The sequence below is a fragment of the Phoca vitulina genome, unplaced genomic scaffold, assembly GCF_004348235.1.
Source record: "Phoca vitulina isolate PV1807 unplaced genomic scaffold, GSC_HSeal_1.0 scaffold27, whole genome shotgun sequence".
Classification (NCBI taxonomy): domain Eukaryota; kingdom Metazoa; phylum Chordata; class Mammalia; order Carnivora; family Phocidae; genus Phoca; species Phoca vitulina.
The window spans coordinates 27,031,545-27,058,729 of record NW_022589730.1 but is presented as its reverse complement, the minus strand read 5'-3'; the positions used below and the strand labels follow the sequence as shown (position 1 = coordinate 27,058,729).

General features: G+C 41.1%; 1 protein-coding gene across 4 annotated transcripts; it reads left to right on the top strand.

Annotated features, from left to right (window-relative positions):
- Positions 1 to 788: 788 nt before the first annotated feature.
- Positions 789 to 25,647, top strand: HAUS1 (HAUS augmin like complex subunit 1). Of its 4 annotated transcripts, none has more exons than XM_032422872.1 (10): positions 789 to 881; positions 1,638 to 1,812; positions 6,949 to 7,084; positions 8,332 to 8,466; positions 9,777 to 9,900; positions 10,730 to 10,795; positions 12,005 to 12,076; positions 12,316 to 12,363; positions 14,158 to 14,218; positions 24,496 to 25,647. In XM_032422872.1, the coding sequence occupies exons 1-9, from the start codon at positions 852 to 854 to the stop codon at positions 14,206 to 14,208; spliced, it is 837 nt and encodes a 278-aa protein (XP_032278763.1). In that variant the 5' UTR covers positions 789 to 851; the 3' UTR covers positions 14,209 to 14,218; positions 24,496 to 25,647. The 4 variants fall into 4 exon arrangements, with proteins under 4 accessions (XP_032278763.1, XP_032278761.1, XP_032278762.1 ...); XM_032422870.1 differs by lacking the exon at positions 24,496 to 25,647 and adding an exon at positions 21,820 to 22,289; XM_032422871.1 differs by lacking the exon at positions 24,496 to 25,647 and adding an exon at positions 14,560 to 15,178.
- Positions 25,648 to 27,185: the final 1,538 nt, after the last annotated feature.

Here is a 27,185-nt window from a genome sequence, read left to right as displayed (position 1 = left end):
ACAGGGCCAGCAGTTGGATGCTGTCAACTGTTTTTTCTTTCTTCTTTTTTAAAGATTTTACTTATTTATTTGACAGAGAGAGACACAGCGAGAGAGGGAACACAAGCAGGGGGAGTGGGAGAAGGAGAAGCAGGCTTCCTGCAGAGCGGGGAGCCTGATGCGGGGCTCGATCCCAGGACCCTGGGATCATGACCTGAGCCGAAGGGGGACGCTTAACGACTGAGCCACCCAGGCGCCCCTGTTTTTTTTTTTCTTTAAGTTTTATTTATTTAAGTAATCTCTACACCCCAAGAGGGACTTGAACTCACAACCCAGATCAAAAGTCCCACTCTTCTGTTTGAGCTAGCCAGGCGCCCCAACTGTCAACTATTTTAAAACAGTCTCCAGCACATGTAGCTCTTTGATAGTGGAAACTAAAGGATAAGACTGCTGCAGCTCATATTGCTAGGGTAAAAATAAAAATTTTAAGTCAATGCACTCCTTGTGGAAGAAACAAATATCTGCTATCCAAAAAACAAGTTTCAAGTATTTTTTTAAGACAAGTGATTCAAGTCAGAAATAAAAATATAAGAAAGAAAAAAACAGCCTGGTTCTAGACGGCTGTTCTTCTCCTCTAGGAAATGATACCACCGAGAGCAGAGAGAGCCGCGAGGCGGCAAGCTCGTGGTGCTGGAGTTTTGGACCAGCCTTGCCCAAGGACTCAGAGGCCCCCTATCCTAGTAAAAACTACAACTCCCAGGAATCCCGGGCCCAGAAGGGGGCGGAACCAACGGTGTGTAGGCGGGGCCTTCAGAGCTAGCTGTGAACTTCTCCCGCGAGGAGCTTCTCGAGAAGTGGCGGGAGCGGCGGCTATGGAAGCACAGGAAGAGAAAGAGGCGCAGGTGATGGGGCGGGATCGGGGATTTGTGGCCTCCTGGAGACGGCATCTTTGACACACTCCCCCCGTCCGCGGATCGTCTGGGCACACCATGTTTACTTTTTTCCTACTCCTACTCTGCTGGTCCATCTTTGGTCCCGCCTTCACGACCTGCGAGCCACACTCTGCTTAGACCCCCGGGAAAGGGCGTTTCCCTTCCTTCCCGGGGCTCTCGTTGCTTGGACTCAGGCTTGGAGAGCGGTTGAGGAGCCTCTTGGTACGAGATAACTCTCAGCCGACTGGAGTGGGACTTCCGAATCCAAAGCCACTTTCCAGCCAAGCCTCACCGTTCACTGCTGCTTCCTAGTAGGATTTTCACACCTGACCTTCCTCATCCTGCATCCCTACTCTAGGTGCCTCTGGGTACAGGGGGGCTTTTGGTGTGTTGAGGGCAACTTTTTTTCAGACTTTGCAGGTATAAATATGCTTTGGCACCTTCATACTGAGCTTAAAAACATTCGAGTGATGCAAATTATTAGCCTATACCGCTTTGTGGCTTTAGGGAAGGTTGGATTGTCTTCTGATTTTGCTCATTGGGCTTGCTCACTTGTTTCCTGACATCGGGTATCTATCTCCGTAAAGACAAATTATAATGGGAAGTAGGTTGCCAGAATATTTCTAGAGAACATTTTGTTTGCTTCTGATCAGTTCTTTCTCATATTTGCTTCATGCTATTACAATAAACAAGGCTTATAATACTTGCTTTTCTTTTAATGGTTAGGTTGCTGCGTGGTTGAAAAAAATATTTGGAGATCACCCCATTCCGCAATATGAGGTGAATGCTCGGACCACGGAGATTTTACATCACCTTTCAGAACGCAACAGGGTTCGGGACAGGGATGTCTACTTGGTAATAGAGGACTTGAAACAGAAAGCAAGTGAATATGAATCAGAAGGTGAGATTAATTACAGAATTTTGAATGAGCTAATAACTTGAGGTAACTACATTTTATAACACCAAAGAATACAAAATTAATTTAGTGTAGACTGCTTGTTAGTTTTGCTTCTTATTTCATCCAGATTTGCCTCCCACTCCGTTATTATAGCAACTTAATAAGCCATAAATTTCATTATAATGTAAATTTTATTGGTACTCTGATACTATATAGTAATCCCTAAAACATGTGTCTAAACTTAGCCTGACATAAAAGCCTTTGGTTTTTCACTTACATATCTTTCTGGTCTGTTTCCGGTCTCCATGCTTTAGTTTAACGAGCCATCAGGACATCTGAGGTGGCAGCCATGAACTGCAAGACTTGAACAAATCACGTTATCACTATGTATTCATGGGATCGCATTAGAATTTTCTGCTGTGCACATGTGTCTTGAAAAAGTGCATTCAAGATACCTGTTGTTTTTATAATACAAACTACACACGAAAGAATTGACAGAAACTTTCTATGGGTTGGAATATACAAAAGAGGAAGAAAGTGAGACTTACAATTGCCCTGTATTTAATTATGTGTGTGGCGTATGTTACATGCAATGTTTTGAATGTAGTACAGTTTATATTGTAATTCTACTATATATGGGCTTTTTCCAATTTTCTTTTAAAAATTAACATACAGCAAAATTGACTTTTTGTTTTGGTTCACTGCTTTCAGCATATATATTATATTTCTATGATATGTAGATAATATTATATTATTTTATGCAATTGCTTTTTAAATCAGGAGAAAAAATATGCACGTATGCTCTTTATAATTCTATAGCTACCTTTTCTGATATTCATTGTTTTTTTGTGTGTGTGCATTCAAATTATTGTTTGGGGTCACTTGCTTTTAGCCCACAGAACTTCCTTTAGAATTTCTTCTAAGTCAGGACTGTTAACAAATTCTCTGTTTTTGTCTATCTGGGAGTCTTTATTTTGCATTCATTTTTGAAAGATAGTTTTGCTAAATGTAGAATTCTTCATTAATAGTTTTTCTCTTGAACACTTTGAATATGTTATCCCATTGCTTTCTGGCCTCCATTGTTTCTGCTGAGAAGTCAACTATTAATCTTATTGGGGTTTTCTTGTAAATAACAAATCCTTTTTCTTTTGCTGTTCTCAAGATTGTCTCCCTATCTTTTTCTTCAACATTTTTACTTTGATATGTGTGTTCGTGGATCTCTTTGCATTTATTCTGCTTGGGTATGTTGAGTTATTGAGTTTTTTGTTGAGGTAATCCTTAGATGTGTAAATTATTGTTTTTCAATAAATATGGTAAATTCTCAGGCATTATTTCATTATTTCTGACTGTTTTTTTCTGCTTCTTCTGGACTCCCATTGTGCATACATTGGTGTGCCTAATGGTGTTTCTCATTTTTCTGAGGCTCTCTCTTTTTTTTTTTTTTTTTTACTTTTTTCCTCTCTGTTCTTCAGCTTCCATAATCTCTATTGCTTTAATTTCAAGTTCACCTATTATTTATTCTGCTACTTCAAATCCATTGTTCATTTTTTAAAAAAGATTTTATTTATTTGACAAAGAGAGAGATAGGGAGAGCAGGAACACAAGCAGGGGGAGTGGGAGAGGGAGAAGCAGGCTTCCCGCCGAGCAAGGAGCCCGATGTGGGGCTCGATCCCAGGACCCTGGGATCATGACCTGAGCCGTAGGCAGACACTTAACAACTGAGCCACCCAGGTGCCTCTGTTCATTTTCTTTAGTCAACTTCTCATTTTAGTTATTGTACTCTTCAACTCTAGAATTTTCATTTAATTTTTTTTTTTAGCAATTTCTATTTCTTTTGATATTCTCTATTTGATGTAACATTGTCCTATACCTTTTGTTACTTCTTTCATCATGGTTTCCTTTGGTACTGTGAACTTGTTCGCATGGCTGTTTTGAAGTCTTTTCTGATAAATCCAACATCTGGTCATTCTGACAGGCAGTTTCTGTTGCTTGCTTTTTACCGTGGGTCATGCTTTCTTGTTTTGCATTCCTATGTATTTTTTGTGGAAACAGGACATTTTAGATAATGTATTGTAGCAACTCGGAGTATAAGTCTCCCGACACCCCAGCCCCCCAAAACTTGTTGTCGTTGTTTTCTTATTTGTTTAATGACTGACTTTTTTTTTTTAAAGATTTTGTTTATTTGACAGAGAGAGAGAGCACAAGTAGGCAGAGAGGCAGGCAGAGGGAGAGGAAGAAGCAGGCTCCCCGCTGAGCAGGGAATCCGACGATGCTGGGCTTGATCCCAGGACCCTGGGATCATGACCCGAGCCCAAGGCAGCCGCTTAACCAACTGAACCACCCAGGCGCCCCCCGACTGATTGTTTTTAATGAAGCCTATTTACCCCTGATGGTGTTAAGTCTGTGATGTTGCTCCTCAGGGAGGCACGTACTTAAGTATCCCCACAGTCACTGTGGGATATCAGGGGTCTTGGTAGGACTCTCTTTCATGGACCACATCCAACTGTGCAATTCTGCTAATTGACGGCTGATTATTGTTTCCAACAATGCTGTGGGACATAAGCTGCAAGCTAATCCAATCAAATTCTGGCACCCTTAAAGGTATAGTTTCGGAGGGCAATGTTTGATATTTGTTGTGACCTAAGGATGACTCCTCTTACATGTCTTATTTTCTGCTCCTCCCATGCAAACTAACTAGCCTACAGTTTAACCCGTGTCTTGACTCTACTCCCAATTGCTTTTTACTATAACTTCCACAGTTCTTGAGAGTCTCTCTAGGCTTGGACTTCTCCAGGCTCTGTTGCAAATGAATTCAGCTCCCTTGGGAAGATACTGGGAATTATCTTTTCTATGGCTTGCTTCTTCCTCTGCCCCAAATCTCTGAACCAGGGGTCTGGAGTTGGAGGTAGAGACAATAGCAAACTTTTCTCTGAGTGGCACTGCCAGTGTAGATGCTGAGTGCTTGGTGGACAGGGGAGTTCAGCAGCCTTAGGTCCTCTCGGCTTGCCTTTCCTGGTATGGAATCACTACCTCATGAGCCTGGTACAAGGGCCCTTGGGGTAGGGTAGAAGCTCGTGCAAGGTAGAGCTTCCATTCCAAAAACAGTGGCTGGGTGGAGGAAGAGAGCCCACACCTCTCAGCCACATCCACCTAGGGCTTAGTCTCAGCAACAGAGAGCTGGTGGCAGGATGAGAAACATTGAAGTCCAATTCCTCCTGGACAGAAAGCCCTCCAGCTGGGAGCAGGGGGCATGGAGATCCCTGTGTTCTTAACTACAACAGTCTGGATTGGAGTCTCCACCTCACTGAACTGGGAGGGAGAAGGAGAGGGTGGTCTTGGTTTAAATACCACAAACTTTCACCTTCTTCACTGAATTTTCATAGATTTTCTAGAATAGATGTTTCTTTATTTGCTGTTTGTCCTTAGGACCATTTTCAGAGGCTTTAAATCATTGTGTTTTGGTTCTGGTTTTCGTTGTTGTTGTTTTTACATGGTTGGGTTTCTTGTTTTGTTTTTTACAATGTTTGCCTGTTTCACTGAGGGGGCTGGTATGCAGATTTCCTTGCACTGTTAGGCTAGAAGTCTTAACTCCTGGTCTACTGATTTTTGACAAGGGTAACAAGACAATTCAGTGGAGGAAAAAATAGCCTTTTCAATGACTAGTGCTGGGATAACTGGATATCCACGTGTACAAGAATGAAGTTGGACCCTGCTTCATACCATATGCAAGAATTAATTCAAAATGAATTAAAAACCTAAACGTAAGAGCTGAACCTAAAACTCAGAAGACAACATCAGTGTATGTCTTCAAGATCTTGAATTTGGCAATGGTTTCTTAGCTATGATTCCCCTAAACACAATCAGCAAAAGAAAAATTAAATAAATTGGACATCATCAAAATTAAAAACTTTTGTTCTCAAGGAATACCATTAAGTAAATGCAAAGACAAACATTTGCAAATCATATCTGATAAGGGACTTATATCGATAACATATAAAGAACTCTTACAACTCAATAATAAAAAGATAAATAACCCAATTTAAAATGGGTAAGGAGGGGCACCTGGGTGGCTCAGTCGTTAAGCGTCCGCCTTCGGCTCAGGTCATGATCCCAGGGTCCTGGGATCAAGCCCCGCATCAGGCTCCCCGCTCTGCAGGAAGCCTGCTTCTTCCTCTCCCACTCCCCCTGCTTGTGTTCCCTTTCTTGCTGTGTCTCTCTCTGTCAAATAAATAAAATCTTTAAAATAAAATAAAATAAAATGGGTAAGGAGTGTGAATATACATTTCTCCCAAGCAGATATAAAAATGGCCATTAAGCCAGCATTATTAGACATCAGGGAAATGCAAATGAAAACCACAATTCCACTTCACACCTACAAGGAGGGCTACAATCAAAAAGAAAAATATTCGGATCTTGGATTATCATTTTATTGATCATTACTAAGTTCTGTGAGTGACCACTATGCAAAAATAATAATGATCATAATAACTGTTGGTGAAGATAAGGAGAAATTGAAATCCTTGTACATTTCTTTTTTTTTTTTTTAAGATTTTATTTATTTATTTGACAGATAAAGACACAGAGAGAGAGGGAACACAAGCAGGGGGAGTGGGAGAGGGAGAATCAGGCTTCCCGTTGAGCAGGGAGCCTGACGCAGGGCTCGATCCCAGGACCCTAGGACCATGACCTGAGCCGAAGGCAGACACTTAACGACTGAGCCACCCAGGCGCCCCTCCTTGTACATTTCTGGTGGGATTTTAAAATCATACGGTTGCTTTGGAAAACAGTCTGGTAATTCCTCAAACGGTTAAACATAGTTACTATATGACTAGCAGTTCTACTCCTGTGTATATATCCAAATATGAAATGAGTAAAGACAGAATGTAGGTTAATGGTTGCTAGGGCTTCATGGGTTGGGGAATTAGAATATGATGACTAAGAAATATGGGGTTTTTTGGGGGGGTGATGAAAGTGTTCTAAAATTGATCGTATTGGTGGGTGCACAACTCTGTGAATATACTAAAAACCATCAAATTGTATACTTTAGGTGGGGGGATTGTAATAAGATTTCAATAAAGCTATTAAAAATTAAAATAAAGTAAACATCTTAGTCACCATAGAACTCTTACATCTTTTCAGCCAAGCATCTTCAGAGCCTTCTCATGGAGAGTGTGAATTTTTCCCCTGCCAATCTGTCAAGCACTGGTTCTAGGTACCTGAATGCTTTGGTTGACAGTGCAATGGCCCTTGAAACGAAGGATACCTCACTAGCTAGGTAATTCTCATGACAATTTTAATTTCTGTAATCATATATACTTTAATGTCTTGACCTAAGGACTTTTTGTTTCTCTGGGTAATTCTATATAGGAAATTAACAATAAATGCAAAATTTACTTAACTCCTCCTTATCATTGCCAGTGAGTATGTGTAATTAATTCAGATAAACTTGGTGTTGTTTAAATTTTCTTCTTCCAAGATTAGGTTTGTGAAGGTTGGTACTCATGTATATTTGGAAAGAGATTAGGTATCACTTACATTGCTCCCTATAAACAAAGAAAAGCGGTAGGCTAAATTATATCTGATTGAGCATAGTGAATTTTGGTCATGTCCCCCCTTTCTGGATACAGTAGGTTAAGTAAGTAGGGTGACAGGCATCCCACCTATATAATAATATTATTCTTTCCAACAACCCTAAGAGGAAACTGAAGCTCAGGAGAGGTGTGTTAAATAACTTCTCCAAGCTGGTAAATGGCAGAATTGGGATTCCAACCCAGTCTGACACCAAAGTCCATATGATTACCACTGGTGGCCATGTCTTAGCTAGGACTACCACTGTAACTTATAATTAGAGAACCGTATAACTATTCTACTTAATTGCCCATATAAGGACTTGGAATTAATATGTATGCTCAGAGAGTAGTGTTTTAGGTATAAGAACATAAGGCTATATTGCAGCAGAAATCTAAACCTGAAGCAACTCAGCAGACACCAAATGCCAGTTAATATGCTAGGCCTATAACCATAGCTATATACATATACGTACACATACATATATATATGCATATAGATAGATGGACAGATATAAATAGGTGTGTATACACACACACACGCAGGTACTGGGGAAGCACAGATGAATAGGATAATAGCTGTCAGCAAGGGCAGTCTCTGCTCATGGTCATATAAGGGAGATGGGTATATAAAACTATAGCATAGTTTGGCATCTGTGGCAATAAAAGAATGTACCAGCTTTAGCCAGGTAGCACAGAGAAAGGAGTAGTGAGTTCCAGAATGGGAGTAAATCTTATTTGAGTTTTGAAAGACAAAAGGAAATTTGCCTGAAGAAGGGCTATTCAGGCAATGGGAACAGCATATAAAAAAATGCATAGAGAAAAAAATGCATGGAGGTATGAAACAGCGTGATGATAGAAAAACCCACATAGAGATGTAGTCATTGTTAGCAATGAGGAATAATTGTCATTATTGTCCTTAATGTCCATTTATATGACCAGATTCTTTTTTTAGTTTTATCCCTGCAGTGAATGATTTGACCTCTGATCTTTTCCGCACCAAATCCAAAAATGAAGAAATCAAGCTTGAATTGGCAAAACTTGAAAAAAACCTAACTGCAACTTTAGTGTTAGAAAAATGTCTACGAGAGTAAGTACCCGAGTTGGAAGTGGTGACAATGTTTATTATAAAGACAGAACATCGTCAGATTTAGTTTTGGCAGTAGGTATGATTTAAAACAACACATTAGGAACTGGGGTCCATAAATGGTTTTCTAAGTAAAACATGACGTGGATGTAGATAGGGGTTGGTTGGGTACAGACTTTCACCTTTTACTTCATATAATTTTTACCTTTTTTTCCTCTTTTACAAATAGCCTAGGTTTTATAATTTTGAAAATTTTATGTGAATTGTTTTTTTACTTAAAAGTTATGGTGCAACTTAAAGTCATATCATATTTTGTTGCCCGTTCTTATTAGAGCTCTGGTATCCCTCTTTTTTTTTTTTTAAGATTTATTTATTTATTTTAGAAAGAGAGAGAGAGAACGTGTGTGTATGTATGCATGAAAGCGGGGGCTGGAGGGCGGGGAGGGTTATAGGGAGAGAATCTCAAGCAGACTCCCTGCTGAGCACAGAGCCTGACGCAGGGCTAGATCTCAGGGCCCTGAGATCATGACCCGAGCCGAAATCAAGAGTCACTTAATCGACTGAGCCACCCAGGCCCCCTAGAGCTCTGGTATTCCTCTTGATTCTCTGGACCTTCTTTAGGTCCCAGTTGCCCCAGAGATTAGATGCTGTAGATCAAGAACATGGATATGCACAACTAATTTGATGATATGTAAATTTACTTAACAAATATTGAGTATGTATATGCAAGGCACTCTATCATGTCACATTTAGGAAAGAGGACTTTGGGACCTCCATAATTCATGGAGGCTTGGATATATATGTATATTTTTTAAAGATTTTATTTATTTATTTGACAGAGAGAGACACAGCGAGAGAGGGAACACAAGCAGGAGGAGTGGGAGAGGGAGAAGCAGGCTTCCCACTGAGCAGGGAGCCCGATGCAGGGCTCGATCCCAGGACCCTGGGATCATGACCTGAGCTGAAGGCAGACGCTTAAGGACTGAGCCATCCAGGTGCCCCGCTAGACTTGGATGTATTAAATCAGTTCTTTAAGCAGCAGGTTTACTTTCTCCAAGAATAATTGGCATAGATTAATCTTAAAATTATTTAGTATTCCTTGAGAAAAATTCCAGGTGGCAACATGGAGAGGAAGATGACCTGGAAGAATACATGGTAGCTAGTCTGGGATATAAAATATGTGGTAGAAAATCCAGCAAGTATATTACCAACTTTTGGCTAATCCAGAGTTGAATCCCAAAAGTAGTGGAGTTTCTTCTTTATAATAATTCCACCAAGGAGAAGAAAATGTTTTCAATTTTACTTTTTTAAAGGGATCTGAAGAAGGCCGAGTTGCATCTGACTACAGAAAGGGCCAAAGTTGACAATCGTCTTCAGAACATGGACTTCCTGAAAGCAAAGTCGGAGGAGTTCAGATTTGGAATCAGAACTGCAGAGGTTTGTACGAAGGACTGAATGTATTTAGTTCTTTTTTTTTTTAATTTTTTAAAAATATTTTATTTATTCATTTGAGAGAGAGAGAGAGAACATGGGGGTGGGGAGGGTCAGAGGGAGAAGCAGACTCCCTGCTGAGCGGGGAGCCCGAGGGGGGTGGCGGAGGGCGGGGGGCTCGATCCCGGGACTCCAGGATCGTGACCTGAGCTGAAGGCAGATGCTTAACCGACTGAGCCACCCAGGTGCCCCTATTTAATTCTTTTCAGATTTCTTGTTGACCTTCATCCTTACAACTAGACAGTATTATTCCTACCTTTTTACAGATAAGGGAACTATGGAGAAGATAGGTAACTTGCCCAAAGTCATGTAGCTGCTTAGCAGTGGATCCAGATTCCAACGCAGGCAGCCAGGCCCCGAAGCCCAGACTCTTAGTAGTGCACCCATCTTGTGGCAGATCTGTGACTGTTTGAAATGATCCACGTGCTGCATAAAAGTGCTTAGATGCTGGGGCGTCTGGGTGGCTCAGTCATTAAGCATCTGCCTTCGGCTCAGGTCATGATCCCAGGCCCTGGGATCAAGCCCCGCATCGGGCTCCCTGCTCCACGGGAAGCCTGCTTCTCCCTCTCCCACTCCCCCTGCTTGTGTTCCCTCTCTCGCTGTGTCTCTCTGTCAAATAAATAAAATCTTAAAAAAAAAAAACTGCTTAGATGCATGTATAGTTTTTCATCTGTGATTTATAGCTTCTCATTACTGTATTATATGATGAAAATATGAAATGGTAGTCACTTTCAAAATACTGTTTTTAACCGAACTCTGTTTTTTGGAATTATAGGAGCAACTTTCAGCCAGAGGCATGGATGCTTCTCTTTCTCATCAGTCCCTAGTAGCACTTTCAGAGGTGAGCTCAGTTTAACCCAATTTAGCTTTCTTTAAAATCTTAGTGCACAATCTACTTTTTCATTTGTTTCTTTGTATAGAGCTTTGTTCACTATTGACCTGTTTTTCTTTACCTCTGTACTTTATGTTCACCAGTATTTATACCTTTATTACTTGGTTAGCTTTAACTATCCTCACGTTTGTTTGGTTTCCTTTATTTATTACTATATGCTAGAAACTCTTTGCTAGAGTTGGTTATATGTTATTGATTTGTTTATAAAATAAATTTATTGAGGGATTATGTGCTAACCATCTAGGTCCTCTTCTTCTCTTTCCACTTACAGTAAAAATGCAGTCTGAAAACTCCTATAGGATGCAATTCTAGGTTTTTAGGTTGTATAAGTGTCTCATTTATTTTGGTGGGAAGAGGGAGAAAGAGGGGGTTTTGTTTATTTTATTATTATTTATTATTTTATTCTTAAAATTTTTTACACTTTGATTTTTGGAATCTAAAGTTGACAATTCATCAATACATATTTGAGACCCTAATTGTTTCCTTACATTCTGATTCCTCTTCATCACATTATTCTGTACTCTTAGACAGCATTCTTCTAAGAGAGAAGATCCTCTTCTCTTTCTTTTTTTAAAGATTTTATTTATTTATTTGAGGGAGAGAGAGGAAAGAGAGAGAGCATGAGCGGGGGACAGGAACAGAGAGGGAGGCAGAGGAAGAAGGACAAGCAGAGTGCACTAAGTGTGGAGTCTGGTGCGGGGCTTGATCCCAGGACCCTGAGATCATGACCTGAGCCAAAACTAAGAGTCGTACGCTTAACCATTTGAGCCACCCGGCGCCCCTATTCTCTTTTTAAAAAGATTTTATTTTTCAAGTAATCTCTACATCCCATGTAGGACTTGAATTTACAACCCTGAGATTAAGAGTCACATGCTCCATGGACCGAGCCAGCCAGATGCCCCACTTAAATCCTATTCTTAATAAATGGGAGTATAACTTTCCTTTTGTAAGCATCTTATAAGGATTATTTCCATTGGAAATAAGTTTGTTATTCATATATCTTTGAACCTCATTTGACCTATTGATACAATTTGATACATTATTTAAAATATCTTAATGTTAATGCTTTATTATGTTTTATTTCAGAAATGAACAGTGTTTAGTTGCATTATGAATATCTCTATCACTCTGTGACTCCTGTGTTTTTTCCACCCCCAGAAATTGGCAGAACTAAAACGACAGACTATACCTTTGAAGAAAAAATTGGAGTCCTATTTAGATTTAATGCCGGTAATTATTTTTATGAATTTAAAAAAAAGTCATCTCCAACTTTCCCCAAGGGTACTAAATGATCATGAGAATACTAGGTCCATGTTTAAGGATTTAAAGTCTGCTAAATTTCAGTATTGTATGTTCACTGGATACACTTCTGTAAGGTTTTTGCCTTTTGAAAAAGACTGTTGCACTTTTTCTCCTTGAGTCCTGGGTGATGCAATATAACCTCTTCTTGTTTTATTTTTCTTTAAAAGAACCCGTCCCTTGCTCAGGTGAAAATTGAAGAAGCAAAGCGGGAATTAGTAAGTAGTTCCATTTTTTTTTTCTTCTGATTTTTTAAAAAGAAAGAAAAAAACTGCTGATAAAGCTTCCTTTATCCTTCTTCTTTCCTTCCTACTCAGAGGCAAACCACAGTCCCAAAGTTGCTATGTGTCATTACCATGCATTTTTTAAAAAATTTTTTTTGTTTTTTTGAGTCAGCTCTACACCCAATGTGGGGCTTGAACTCATGACCCCGAGATCAAGAAGAGTCACATGCCCTCCCAGCTGAGCCAGCCACGCACTCCACCATGTATTTTTTAAATACTTTTTTGTGTATATATATATATTTTTTTAAGGTTTTTTTATTTATTTGACAGAGAGAGACACAGCGAGAGCAGGAACACAGCAAGGGGAGTGGGGGAGGGAGAAGCAGGCTTCCCGCGGAGCAGGGAGCCCGATGCGGGGCTCGATCCCAGGACCCTGGGATCATGACCTGAGCTGAAGGCAGATGCTTAACAACTGAGCCACCCAGGCGCCCCATATATTTCTTTCCATAACAAATACATAGTGATTTTTTATCTCTTTTAAATTTTTGCATAGATTTTCCTGGCTGGAAAAGGGGGGTCAAGAGACATAGAATATTCTAGGCAAAAGAATTAACAAAGGTATAAGAGCTAAAAAAATGGAGGACTTGTCTAAGCTTTGGCAAGTGATGTAGTCCAGATGCTTAGGAGTATACAATGGATGATAGGGCTAAAGAAGATCAATTGGTTTATGATATAAAGGATCTTAAATATAAAGAGGGTTGAACCTGGAGGCTCTAGGGGACCACTGAACATTGCTGTGTGTTTCTTTATTTTCTAAGCTAAAAAGAAATGTGATCAAAGCTATGCTTTTTTTTTTTTAAGATTTTTTATTTATTTATTTGACAGAGAGAGAGACAGTGAGAGAGGGAACACAAGCAGGGGGAGTGGGAGAGGGAGAAGCAGGCTTCCCCCTGAGCAGGGAGCCCAATGCGGGGCTCAATCCCAGGACCCTGGGATCATGACCTGAGCCGAAGGCAGACACTTAACGACTGAGCCAGCCAGGCACCCCAAAGCTATGCTTTTTGATTAGGACAGTTCTTTAGAAAGATTATTCTGGAAAAAAGAAAGAAAGATTATTCTGGAATCAGTGTATAGGGTGGATTGGAGGAGGAAGAAAGAAAATTGCAGAAACTGATTGGCCTATTTTGACCAGGGGAGAAGTAATGAGAAAGTGGCAATAAGAGTGGGAAAGAGGTGACGTGAGAGAAGTTGCAGAAGTACTTTGCTCAAACAGTAGATGTCGGAAAAATGGGTTCATGTATCTTTACCCTGATACAGCGACTCATCTCTTTAAAGGGTTTTTTCCCCCTTGAGATGTTTATTAGAATCAGGAGTCTGAAAACTTTTGGGGTGTGGAGAAGGGGGAGATATAAAAGCAAGAAATATCTAAAAGCATATTTAATATTTATAATGGTATTTGTTTAATTTCTTTTTTTTAAGATTTACTTATTTATTTTAGAGAGAGAGCACACCAGTTGGGAGAGGGGCCGAGGGAGAGGGAGAGAGAGTCTTAAACAGTCTCCACGCTGATCATGGAACCCGTTGTGGGGCTCGATCCCACAAGCCTGAGATCATGACCTGAGCCAAAATCGAGTCAGACGCGTAACTGACTGCACCACCCAAACATCCCTGAAATTCTGTTTTAATGTTTTTCTTTTTTGCTTCCCTTACTTTAAATAACACTAGAAGTTAGACCACCTGTTTTATGTCCTTGTTTATAGAATTTATGGTATTTCTTTCTTCCTTTAGGATACCATTGAAGCTGAACTTACAAAGAAAGTGGACATGATGGAACTGTGACCAGAGTCAAGTAAGCTTCATCTTCCCTAACAGAGTACATTGAGTAGGACTTGAAAGAATTGTTTTCTCTTGGCCTTCCTTAATAACTTAACTCCTGTGTTCTTAGATGAGATAGTAATGTCACTGTTGATAAACAGTGGTTTCTGGTTATATATTGCATTTCTGTGCCCAAATACATAGTTTTCATATTAAAAAGCATTGTCGGTTCTCTATGTTGCTGGCAGTTAAGTGTCCCTCACTGGGTCTCTTTGGTGAACATTATGACATTTGTCATGCAGTCACTTATGAGGTCAGCTAAGTGAAGAGAAGAGTTCTGCAACTTGGTTATGTTTCTCCTACTCCTCCCTCCAGGGCTCTGCTGTCGTTCCTTCTGATCAGCTCACCTGCCTACTTCCAAATGTTAATATATGCAGGAATTTAGTTTATGAAAGAGATGACCTTTTAAATCAGTAGTGGAGAGATGGATAATTCAACACATGGTGCTAGATCCTTACTTTACACCTTATGTCAGGATAATCCCAAAGATCAAAGATTTAAATGTTAAAAAAAAAAAAAAAAGAGTGAGAGGAACCATGAAGAAGCTTTAATGTTTTGACTCTTAAATAATCGTACAGTCAGTCAGTAACACGCATCCCAAATCCAGGAGCCATAAATGAAATGATAGAAATATTTGAAAATTTGGAAATATTAAATATTCCTGTGTGGTAAAATCTTTAATAAGTAAAATCAAAGGACTTCACAAATGTGGTGTAGGGAAAAAGAAAGAAATTTTTCACTATGTTCCTTTTTGTACTTTTAAGAATTTTGCACCATGTGATTAGGAAGCAATCAGTTAAAAAAAAAAAAGAAGCAATCAGTTTTGTTTTGTTTGCCATCAGTTTTTTAAAGATTATCTAAATGACCTTAAAAATTTCCCTCTCCTGGGGCGCCTGGGTGGCTCAGTTGTTAAGCGTCTGCCTTCAGCTCAGGTCATTGTCCCAGGGTCCTGGGATCGAGCCCTGCATCGGGCTCCCTGCTCAGCGGGAAGCCTGTTTCTCCCTCTCCCACTCCCCCTGCTTGTGTTCCCTCTCTCGCTGTGTCTCTCTCTGTCAAATAAATAAATAAAATCTTTAAAAAAAAAAAAATTTCCCTCTCCTGGGACGCCTGGGTGGCTCAGTCGTTAGGCGTCTGCCTTCGGCTCAGGTCATGATCCCATGGTCCTGGGATCGAACCCCACATCGGGCTCCCTGCTTGGCGGGAAACCTGCTTCTCCCTCTCCTACTCCCCCTGCTTGTGTTCCCCCTCTCGCTGTCTCTCTCTCTGTGTCAAATAAATAATAAAATAAAAAATCTTTAAAAAAAAAAATTTCCCTCTCCTTTCCCACAAATATATGGAGATACAAAATATGAGAGACATTTGTATTTCCTTTTTTGGAAATTGTCCATATCATTTAGCCATTTAGGCATTGCAATTTGGTCTTTAGCTTAACAATTTATAGAAGCTCCTTGTGTATTAGCTAAATTAATCTTTTGTGATTTGCATTGTAAATATTTTTTCAGGTTTGTCATTTGTCTTTTGACTTAATTCCAGTGTTCTTGGTAAGGCAGCTTGGTAGATTGATTGTGGAAATGACCACAGTAATTCCTCTTGCCCCTGTGCACTCATCCTTTATATTGTGAATTTGCCATTTGTCCCGTCAAGAGACGAATCTCCACCTCTTTTTTCTGACTTGGCCTTATGATTTGTTTTGGCCAACGAGATAAGAGCAAATGTAACAAAAGCAGAGGATTAACAACTGTGCCTCAGAGCTTGCCCTATCTTATGGCTCCGGAATTCTGAAACCACTATGTAAAGAAACTTGGACTGTTGAGGATGAGAAACTACACGGAGCAGAAACAAGTAATTCCAGCTGAGCCTTGCCCCCACCCAAGACCAGACAGGCTGCCAACTGCCAACGGTGTGAAGGAGGCCTTCTTAGACTATCCAGCCCTGGCCACGCCCCCAGCAGCTGCAGAGATCAACCAAGCTGGCCCAGGCCACAAAATCAACACATAATATCATGAGAAATAATAAAAATGATTGTTTGAAGCTTATTTTAAGTTTTGGACTGGTTGTTAGCTAATTGATAAAAGTAGCTTGTGACATAGTGTTCAAAGTAAAAGGAGAGCAAAAGATATACACTGTAAGAACCGAAGAAACTTGGTACCAGCAGAATTTTATAAAACAGTAATTATATTAAATGTAAGTGAGAAAATGTTTTAGTTAAAAGATCAAGATCAAAAAAATAGGTTTTCAAGAAAACCTCTAAGTATATGCCATACATGAGAGAAATATCTTAAAAGTAAGGATAAATGGATCCACAAGTATGATACATTACATACTTCTCTTAGTAATTGATAGAATAGGCAGAAAAAAATTACCAAGGCTACGGAATATTGAAACAACACAATCAACAAACTTGATCCAATGGACATATAAAGAATCCTATACCCAACTGCCACTAGATACATGTTCTTTTTAGGTGCATCCAGAGCATTTACAAAAATTGTCCAGGGGTGCCTGGTTGACTCAGTCAGTAGAGCATGTGACTCCTGATCTCAGGGTCATGAGTTCAAGCCCCACACTGGGCGTGGAGCTTACCTAGGGAAAAAAAGTTTGTCCAAATGGTGGGCAGGAAAAGAAATCTCAACCACTGCGACAGCTCTGAAATCATATACAGCATATTCTCTCATCACAAGGCAATTAGATAAAAATAAATAACTAAAAAGTTGTATGTTTGGAATTTAAGAAATATATTCTAAATAACTGATAAATAATAATATGAATTAGAAAATATTTAGAACTGAACAATAATGAGAACTATATATCAAAACTTGGATTTCTGCTTTTTGCTCTGATGGAGAAGAGTGATCAGATTGATTGTCTTGCTTTACACAGAAAAACAAGCAAAAAATAGGAAACTATAGGGACTCCTGGGTGGCTCAGATGGTTAAGCTTAAGCCTGCCTTCAGCTCAGGTCATGATCTCCAGGTCCTGCGATCGAGTTCCACATCGGGCTCCCTGCTCAGCAGGGAGTCTGCTTCTCCCTTTCCCTCTGCCTCTCCCCCTGCCTGTGCTCTCTCTGTCTCTTTCTTTCTCTCAGATGAATTAAAAAAAAAAAAATCTTAAAAAAAAAATAGGAAACTATAGTCTTCAGACACTGAATAACAAAGAAGCACAGGACAGGGGTGCCTGGGTGGCTTGGTTAAGCGCCTGCCTTCAGCTCAGGTCATGATCCCAGGGTTCTGGGATGGAGCCCCACATCGGGCTCCCTGCCTAGCAGGGAGTCTGCTTCTCCCTCTCCCTGTGCTGCTCCCCCTGGTTGTGCTCTCTCACTCTCTCTCTGTCAAATAAATAAATAAAATCTTAAAAAAAAAAAAAGCAGCAGCAGCACAGGACATTAATTCATAAGAGAAGAGAAAAAAACAAGGTGAGCCCTCTGACTGCCCCAGCTTACTGCATGGAGATAGATAAACTGGACTTCATGAAAATTAAAAACTTTTTTTTTTAAATAGTTTTTTTTTTAAAGATTTTATTTATTTATTTGACAGAGAGAGAGACAGCAAGAGAGGGAACACAAGCAGGGGGAGTGGGAGAGGGAGAAGCAAGCTTCCCGCTGAGCAGGGAGCCCGATGCGATGCAGGGCTCGATCCCAGGACCCCGGGATCACGACCAGAGCCGAAGGCAGACGCCCAATGACTGAGCCACCCAGGCGCCCCGAAAATTAAAAACTTTTGTGTTTCAAAAGACACCATTAAAAAAGTGAATAGGGGGCGTCCAGCTGGCTCATTGGGAGGAGTGTGCACCCTTGATCTCCCGGTTGTAAGTTCAAGCCCCATGTTGGGTGTAGAGATTATTTAAAAATAAAGTCTTAAAAAAAAAAAGTGAATAGGGGCGCCTGGGTGGCTCAGTCATTGAGCGTCTGCCTTTGGCTCGTGTCATGATCCCAGAGTCCTGGGATTGAGCCCCGCCCTGCGTCGGGCTCCCTGCTCGGCAGGAGGCCTGCTTCTCCTTCTCCCACTCCCCCTGCTTGTGTTCCCTCTCTCGCTGTGTCTCTCTCTGTCAAATAAATAAAATCTTCTTTAAAAAAAAAAAAATGAATAGACAATCCGCAGAATGGGGGGAAATACTTGCAAATCACATATCTGATAAGGGACTTATATCCAGAATCTGTAAAAATTCTTACAACTTAATAAAAGGCAAACAATCCAATTAAAAAATGAGTAAGGGATTTGAATAGACATTTCTCCAGCGAAGATGTACAAATGCCCACATAAGAACATGAAAAGATGCTTGACATCATTAGTCATCAGGGAAATGAAAATCAAAAGCACCATGAGGTGCTACCTCATACTAAGATGGCTAGAATAGAAAAGACGTAGTAACAAGTGTTGGTGAGGATGTGGACAAATTGGAACCCTCATACACTAATGGTAGGAATAAAATGGTACAGTTGTTTTGAAAAACAGTTTGGCAAGGTCTCAAATAATTAAATATAAAGTTACTATATGACCCAGCAGTTCAACTCCTAGGTATATACCCAAGAGAAATGGAAACACAGGTCCACACAAAAACTTGTATGTGAATGTTTACATTAGGATTATTCCTAAGAACCCAGATACCCACCATCTGATGAGTGGACAAACAAAATAGGGTGTATCCCTGCAATGGAGTATTATTCATCCATAAAAAGGAATGAACTACTGATACATGCTACACCATGGATGAACCCTGAAATCATTATGCTAAGTGAAAGAAGCCAGTCATAAAGACCATATGTTATGAGATTCGATTCACATGAAATGTCCAGAAACAGAGACAGAAAGCAAATTGATGCTCCTTAGGGCTGAGAGGATGAGAGATATGGGGTGATAGCTAAAGGGTACAGAGTTCCTCTTGAGGTCATGGTTGCATGTGTCTGTGAATATATCGAAAACCATTGAATTATATACTTTTTTTTTTTTAAGTGGGCTCCACGCCTAGTGTGGGGGCGTTCAGTGCGGGGCTTGAACTCACGACCCTGAGATCAAGACCTGAGCTGATATTCAAGAGTAGGACACCAACTGAGCCATCCTGGCGCCCCAAATTACATACTTGCAATGTGTGAATTGTATGGTAAATAAAGCTGTTGAAGGGAAGGTATGCAGATTAAAAAAGTAAAGCTGTTTCTATTTGCAGATGAAGTTAGTGACGTGAGCATCCATCCCTGGAAGGGGATGTGAGGTGTGGGCAAGCAAATATCCAAAGCAGCCCAGAATTAAACCTTTTGTTCTAATTCCATTTCTAGGTCTCTAACCTGCATATTTTCTGGAAAGATCAAATATGCCCATATGGAAGGGTTTGGAGAGCAGTGTATGAGAAGGAGCCTCTGTTTTTTTTGTCTCTAATTCTGGCCCCTGGACTGCATGTCTATCTATAGAGAACCACTACTTTACCCCAAAATACTTCTGCATTGATCTCATAAGTACAGAGACATTCTTTTTTTTTTTTTAATTTTTTTTATTGTTATGTTAATCCCCATACATTACATCATTAGTTTTAGATATAGTGTTCCATGATTCATTGTTTGTGCATAACACCCAGTGCTCCATGCAGAACGTGCCCTCCTCAATACCCATCACCAGGCTAACCCATCCTCCCACCCAGTACAGAGACATTCTTAAATAATCATAGTAAAATGGTCAAATTCAGGAAATTTAACATTGATAAAATATTACTATCTGATATATAGTCCCTACTCAAATTTCTCTAATTGTCTGAATAATGTGCTTCATGGGTGGGGGGATGGGTGAAATAGATAAAGGAGAGTAAGAGATACAAACTTCCAGTTACAGAATAAATAAGTCACAGAGGTGAAAAGTGCAGCATAGGGAATATAGTCAATAAGATTGTAAAAATGTTGTTTGGTGACAAATGATGACTGACTGCACTTACCGTGGTGAGTACTGAGTAACGTATAGAATTGTTGAATCATTACATAATGATTGTACACCTGAAATTAATAGAACACTATATGTTAATTATGCTTCAATTTTATTTTTTTTTAATGTTTTATTTATTTATTCATGAGAGTCAGAGAGAGAGAGAGAGGCAGAGGCAGAGGGAGAAGCAGGCTCCCCACCCAGCAGGGAGCCTGATGCGGGACTCGATCCCAGGACCCTGGGATCATGACCTGAGCCGAAGGCAGACGCTCAACCATCTGAGCCACCCAGGCGCCCTATGCTTCAATTTTTAAAAATGTGGGATGCTCAGGGGCATGCGGCTGGCTCAGTTCATGGAGTATGTGACTCTTGATCTCGGGGTTTAAGTTCAAGCCCCACATTGGGTATAGAGATTATTTAAAAATAAAATCTTTACGGGCGCCTGGGTGGCTCAGTCATTAAGTGTCTGCCTTCAGCTCAGGTCAGCGTCCTGGGATCCCAGCGTCCTGGGATCAAGCCCGGCATCAGGCTCCTTGCTCCGCGGGAAGCCTGCTTCTCCCTCTCCCACTGCCCCTGCTTGTGTTCCCTCTCTCGCTGTGTCTCTCTCTGTCAAATAAATTACTAAATAAAATCTTTAAAAAAAATGTAGGATGCTCAGGTGGATAAAAGGTTTATTTTTTTTTTTTAAGATTTTATTTATTTATTTGACAGAGAGAGACACAGCGAGAGAGGGAACACAAGCAGGGGGAGTGAGAGAGGGAGAAGCAGGCTTCCCGCTGAGCAGGGAGCCCGATGTGGGGCACGATCCCAGGACCTGGGATCATGACCTGAGCCGAAGGCAGACGCTTAACGACTGAGCCACCCAGGAGCCCAGATAAAAGGTTTATTAAAAAAAAAAAAACAGGCTTCCTAACAATTGTTTTTCCAATCCAGGGCCATACATTGTGTGTTGTTGTCTCTGTCTGAAGCCAGCTTTTGATACCTGGTTTTGACCATTTTGCTTTTACTGTTTCATTACACCCCCATTTCTAGGTCTATGAAACTTTTCCCCTCCAAATGAGCTAGTCCAGCCAGGATGGCACAAACCTAGGGACTATGCATATTGAGGTCCAAGCCCTGAAGAGTCACTGTGCTTTGCCCCATGTTCTGCCCTGTGGGAAGGGCAGTATTCCCAAGAGATTTGCCTTTGCCTATACTAAATTAAGAAGTTGTGACCTAGGTAGGGGCTCGAGTTTCCAGCAGAGTGGGATTAGCTATTACAGTTTCTGCTGCTTGGGAGGCTTGTGAAGCTCGATACGGGTAAGAAGTGTAGCATGAATGAAAAGATGTTCCTCATCAAAATGTGTCTGAAGCTATTTTAGGAGTGGACTGAGGATTGCGTGTGTGGATGTCCTTGGAGCCTGTCTGGTTGCCAGGGGATCTTTTTCTTGTGATTGATCACGGGAGCACGTGACAGATGGCGCACCACAGCCTGGCTAGGACCCTGTGCCTACATGTCCTGGCTTTGATGAGACACCACCCAAAGAGGCCACTCTGCCAGCTATATTTAGTACCATGATGCACGCCTGTCCTTCTGACCTTAGCTTCCTCTCACGTTGTACAGATAATATATTTTTAGGTTTATCTCACAGCGCCCAGCTCTCACATTTACAGTTTTCTTTAAATTCTGCAGCAGTGGTCTTGGGCTGACAGCCTGCCTCCGCCGTGTTGGGAAAAAGAATTGCTCTCTCTGCCTCTTCAGGATCCAGATTTTCTGCAGCATGTTCAGACACTGAGCACGACACCTCGTTCTTGCGCGTCCTAGCCATGTGACCTTGAGGACGTCGTGTAAACTCTCAGGTGTCCGAAGGATATAATAGCTGCCCTCCCTCCCTTATCACTTATTCCATTCATTCACTTATTTAGCAACAAGCTTTATTAAATACTGTGTGTTAGGTTGTGGGGCCTCAGAGATAATAAGAATTTCCCCTCAGTCTCAGAGAGGCAGTTTATAAATTCACAGAATATCAGACTGGAACGAATTGTCCAGTCCAAATTTTAGTCTTATAGACCAGGAAACTGAGGCCCAAAGAAATAAAATAACTGCCCAGATGTCACACCCAGTCACTGACCAAGTTGGGATTAGAACCCAGATCGCTTATTTCCCAGCCCAAGGATCTTTGCTCTGTATCACCTGCTTTTAACTAAACTGCAGTGAGCTTCAATTTTCCTTACATAGCCTTACATTGACATCGTAAAATTAGTATCAGTGACTGAGAAAATATACAGTAACTAAAACCTAATACGAAGTCAGAAATTAATACCATTTTGGGGGCGCCTGGGTGGCACAGTCTGTTAAGCATTCGACACTTGGTTTCCACTTAGGTCATGATCTCAGGGTCGTGAGATCAAGCCCCGTGTCAGGCTCCATACTCAGCACGGAGTTTGCTTGGATTCCCTCTCCCTCTCCCTCTGCCCCTCCCCCCTTCTCTCTCACTCTCTCTCTAAAATAAATAAATGTTTTTTAAAAAAGAAACTAGGGGGGCGCCTGGGTGGCTCAGTCGTTAAGCGTCTGCCTTCGGCTCAGGTCATGATCTCAGGTTCCTGGGATCGAGCCCCGCATCGGGCTCCCTGTTCTGCGGGAAGCCTGCTTCTCCCTCTCGCACTCCCCCTGCTTGTGTTCCCTCTCTTGCTGTGTCTCTCTGTCAAATAAATAAAATAAAATCTTTAAAAAAAAAAAAAGAAACTAGGGGCACCTGGGTGGTTCAGTCGTTAAGCATCTGCCTTCAGCTCAGGTCATGATCCCAGGGTCCTTGGGATCAAGCCCCGCATCGGGCTCCCTGCTCCGCAGGAAGCCTGCTTCTCCCTCTCCCTCTCCCTCTGCTTGTGTTCCCTCTCTCACTGTGTCTCTCTCTGTCAAATAAATTTTAAAAAGTCTTTAAAAATAAGTAAATAAATACAATTTATTTGTTAATATGAGAGAGAGAGGGAAAGCGTGTGCACATGTGTGCACACAGGAAGGGGCAGAGGGAGAGAGAATCTCAAGCAGACTCCCTACCAAGCAAGGAGCCCAACGCAGGGCTCAGTCCCACCACACAAGATCATGACCTGAGCCGAAATCAACAGCTGGACGCTCAACCGACTGAGCTACCCAGGCGCCCTACCATGATCTTATATAGCATAATCGTGTAATCTCATCATTCAGGTATTCACGTAATCATGTACTTCTCATCACCTTTGCCTTATTCCCTTGATTATAAGGAAGCCACAGGCCCTGTCCATCCTCAAGAGTGGATCACACAGGTCACGAACACCAGGCGGCAAGAATCATAGGGGCCACCACAAGAGTCTATCCGCACATCATTTCTGCCAAGAAGTCACCTGTTCATCTTCACATTGTTCATTTGAAAGTAATGTGTATTTTTTCAGTGGCTGCTTTTAAGATTTTCTCTTTGGTTTTCAGCAACCCCATGATATTCTAGGTGTGTTTTTCTTTAAACTTCTCTTAAGTTTCATAGAACTTCTTGTATTAGTGGCTTGATAGTTTTCATCTATTTGAGAAAATTCAGCCACTATGTCTTCAAATACTGCTTCTGCTTTATTCTCTCTTTCCTTTCTGGTATTCCCAATTACCCACACATTAGCGTTTCTCACTGTATCTCATATGCTTCTTACACTCTTTTCTGTATTTTCCATCCTTTTTTTCTTTCAATTTTTTCTGTCTTTTTTCTCTCTTGAGTCTGGATATTTGTACCAACCTATCTTCCAGATTACTAATCTTCTTCTTGTTAATCTGCTGCTGTTAGGCATTTCCTCCCCCTCCCCCCCACCCCAAATCAAGACACAGCTTTTATTGTATCTTTAAAACATCACAAATAAGTCAGAGGAATCATCTGGCATCTTGCTGTTTCTGTAGCTGGGCAACTTAGCTCTTGTTCATCAGCCTGCTGAACTGTGTTCCTTTCTCAGAAACATAGATCCCATCCAAACATTTTCTGGTATCCTTGTTTTTAACTGTTGTGGCTTACTGAATCAAAGCAGCTGAATTTGGTACAAGTTCAATGTCATTTCCTTTCAGAAATAACTCCCCTTTCTGGGCTCAAGATATTGAGCAAGCGATGCTAGGCCTTATCTGAACCCCATGTGTATTTTTCACCCAAGAAATTTTGGATTTCAATAAGAGAACCATTCTCCTGAATAACAACATTGATGAGAAGTGAGCATACGCAGACCACATCTTATAACAGAAGCCCAGTGTAACACCCTTGATCATGTTCTGTACATGACTACACATAGTGTGAATGGTAGCCAGTTCCTTTCTATTTCTCTGCCATTTGTCAACTCGGAGCCTCTTCTTTTTCCTTCCAAGGAGACTGAGATCTACATTGATGCGTTTGGAAGTCCTCCACAGGGTTCCTCTGGGGCCCTTCACAATAACAGTGCATCCCTTCAGAGTGATGTCAACATATTCTGGAATGTCAACAGTCTGCAGAGAACAGTCCTCACTCTCACAGTAGATTCGGCAAAAAAGAGAACCTTGTGAGACACTTCTGTTGTATTACTGCCCAGCTTTTCGGCATTTCTGTCCCATGCCATTAATGATTCAGCACATTTCTCAAAAGGGTCAGGTAGCAAGAATTTCCTGTCCCCTTTGGGAAAGGAAGAATCAGCCAGACTAAGAATCAAATTGATATGAGACAGATTAACGGGAGAAAGTAAAATTTTCCTGCATACGTGGAACCCACACAGACATGGAAATTCTAAAGACAGGAAAAATGGGGTATATATGTCAGTTTGAACCAAGGAAAAGGGGTAAGGGTCTGGGACTTCAAAGGGAAGGAATGCAATTTACAGGACGATGAAAAAAAGTACATGTTTGGTAAATAAATGTTTGCTGGGCCACTAGAAAACAATAATGGCACATGGAGAGGAGTTTGATCAAACAGGACTTGCTACGTTCCTCCCTGTCCACCATAACTAGTTCATATCATAACATAGTTATGGTGACAGCTCTTTTCCTGGAGCAGGTCCTCTATGAATTCTTTTAGGCAGTTGTGGGGGAGGTAAAGAGCTTTTCCTGAATTTGCTGGATTTTGATTGTTTTTTAACTCAATAATTTTCATGCCAAAATGGCCCATCTTGGTGGGGGGGCCTGCTCTTGGCCCCTAAAACACTCAGTTCTTAGAATTTCCCTTCTCTCTGGAATCTTGGCTCCTTGAGTGCTGGTTGCCTGGGCAGCTCTCCGATGCCTTCAAACAGAATTTTCCTTTTCCATTTTTCTCGGCTTTCCAGTTGTTCTCCGCAAAAGGATTAATCCACCCACTTAGGCCCACTTTTACACTTTAATGTAGATTTCTCTATACCACCCCATCTGGTCTGAAATTTATACTTCAGTTCACATCCTTTTATAGGAAGCAAATATCTCACAAACCAGGTATCATCAGACCTATGTTTATAACTGGCTTACAGACCTCTGCAACACTGTGGACATACGAAGTGCAAACATTGTAGGGGCGCCTGGCCTAGAGCATCGTAGAGCAATGCAACTCTTGATCTTGGGGTTGTGAGCTCAAGCCCCATCTTGGGTGTACAGCTTACTTAAAAAAAAATAAATAAATAAATAAATAAAATGTTTTATTTATTTGACACAGAGAGACATAGCGAGAGAGGGAACACAAGCAGGGGGAGCGGGAGAGGGAGAAGCAGGCTTCCCGCGGAGCAGGGAGCCTGATGCGGGGCTCGATCCCAGGACTCTGGGATCATGACCTGAGCTGAAGGCAGACGCTTAACGACTGAGCCACCCAGGTGCCCCTAATTTTTTTTTAAAATGCAAACATCGTAATTCATCTTTCTTCTCTCCTTTTATTTATTCACATGGGACAGAAGTACCAACACACTCCTTCGGTTCAACACCAGGTAGATGCAAATGTGGGAAAAGCTCTAAGCACTTGGTGCATCTAATAAAGTCATTGCCCAAGGAAGAAATTCCAGAGGGAAGGTGTCTAAGCTTGCTCTCTGAGCAACAATATCTGTTTGGAATAAAATGGATTTCTCAGAAAAAATGTGTGAAGCCAGGTATGGCAGGGGCTTTCTTTGCTATTTATCTGAAACTTTAACTTAACTGGGCATCTTGTATTTTTATTTGCTAAACTGGCCACCAGTGTGTATTCTCCCCTGATGGTCTCTCTAAAAGAGAATTGATTCCAGTGTTACAGAAATCTTGACAATGGGAGTTATAACTTTCATTGGTCATTAATGCAAGTAAAACATGGAAATAAATTTCGTTTTGAACCCAGCCCCTTACTGAATTATCTTATTGTTCTAATACTTTTTCAGTTGGTTTTCTTGGTTTCCAGTTATGTAATTATTTCACAGAAAATAATGATAAATTAACTTCCTCCTTATCAACTTTGATTCTTCTCTTTTTTTTCTAGGAGGTACTCTCATATTAATACCAAAGTGGTGATGGTGGTAACAGTTAGTGTTTTAGTCATTATTGCTATGTAACAAACTACCCCCACCCTGACATAAAACAACCATGGATTCTGTAGATGGGGAATCTGGACAGGGCACAGTGGGCATGACTTACCCTTGCTCCTTACTATCTGGTGTCCAAGTTGGGAAGATTTAAAGGCTAGGGATGATTCGCTAGCTGCGGGGTGGGATCATTGATGTCTTCAATCAACATGGCTGAGAGTTTGCTGGTCTCAGTCGGGCTCTGGCCGACACATTTACACATGACCTCTCTAAGTGATCTCTCCATGATGGCTAGTTTGGGCTCCTGCCCAACCTGGTAGCTGGCTTTTAAGAGTGAACATCTCAACAGAGCAAGGCAGAAGTGTATTGCATTGTTATGATCTAACCTTAAAAATCACAAAGCATCACTTAACCGTACTATATCTATCCAAGCAGATTTGCAAAAGACCAAGGGCAAGGGAGAAACACAGACTCCCCACCCAGTGGTTGGACTGTCAGTATTACATTCTAAGAAAAGCACGTGGGATAGAAGATATCCTTGAGGCCAGCTTTGGAACATAAAATCTACCAAAAGGAATGGCC

Bases quoted from the DNA above. Each gene is read 5' to 3' on its own strand.
- HAUS1 (XM_032422872.1), top strand. From the start codon at position 852: ATGGAAGCACAGGAAGAGAAAGAGGCGCAG. The intron at 8,467-9,776 runs GTAAGTACCCGA...ACTTTTTTAAAG, and splicing joins TTAGAAAAATGTCTACGAGA to GGATCTGAAGAAGGCCGAGT. The intron at 12,077-12,315 runs GTAATTATTTTT...TTTCTTTAAAAG, and splicing joins CCTATTTAGATTTAATGCCG to AACCCGTCCCTTGCTCAGGT.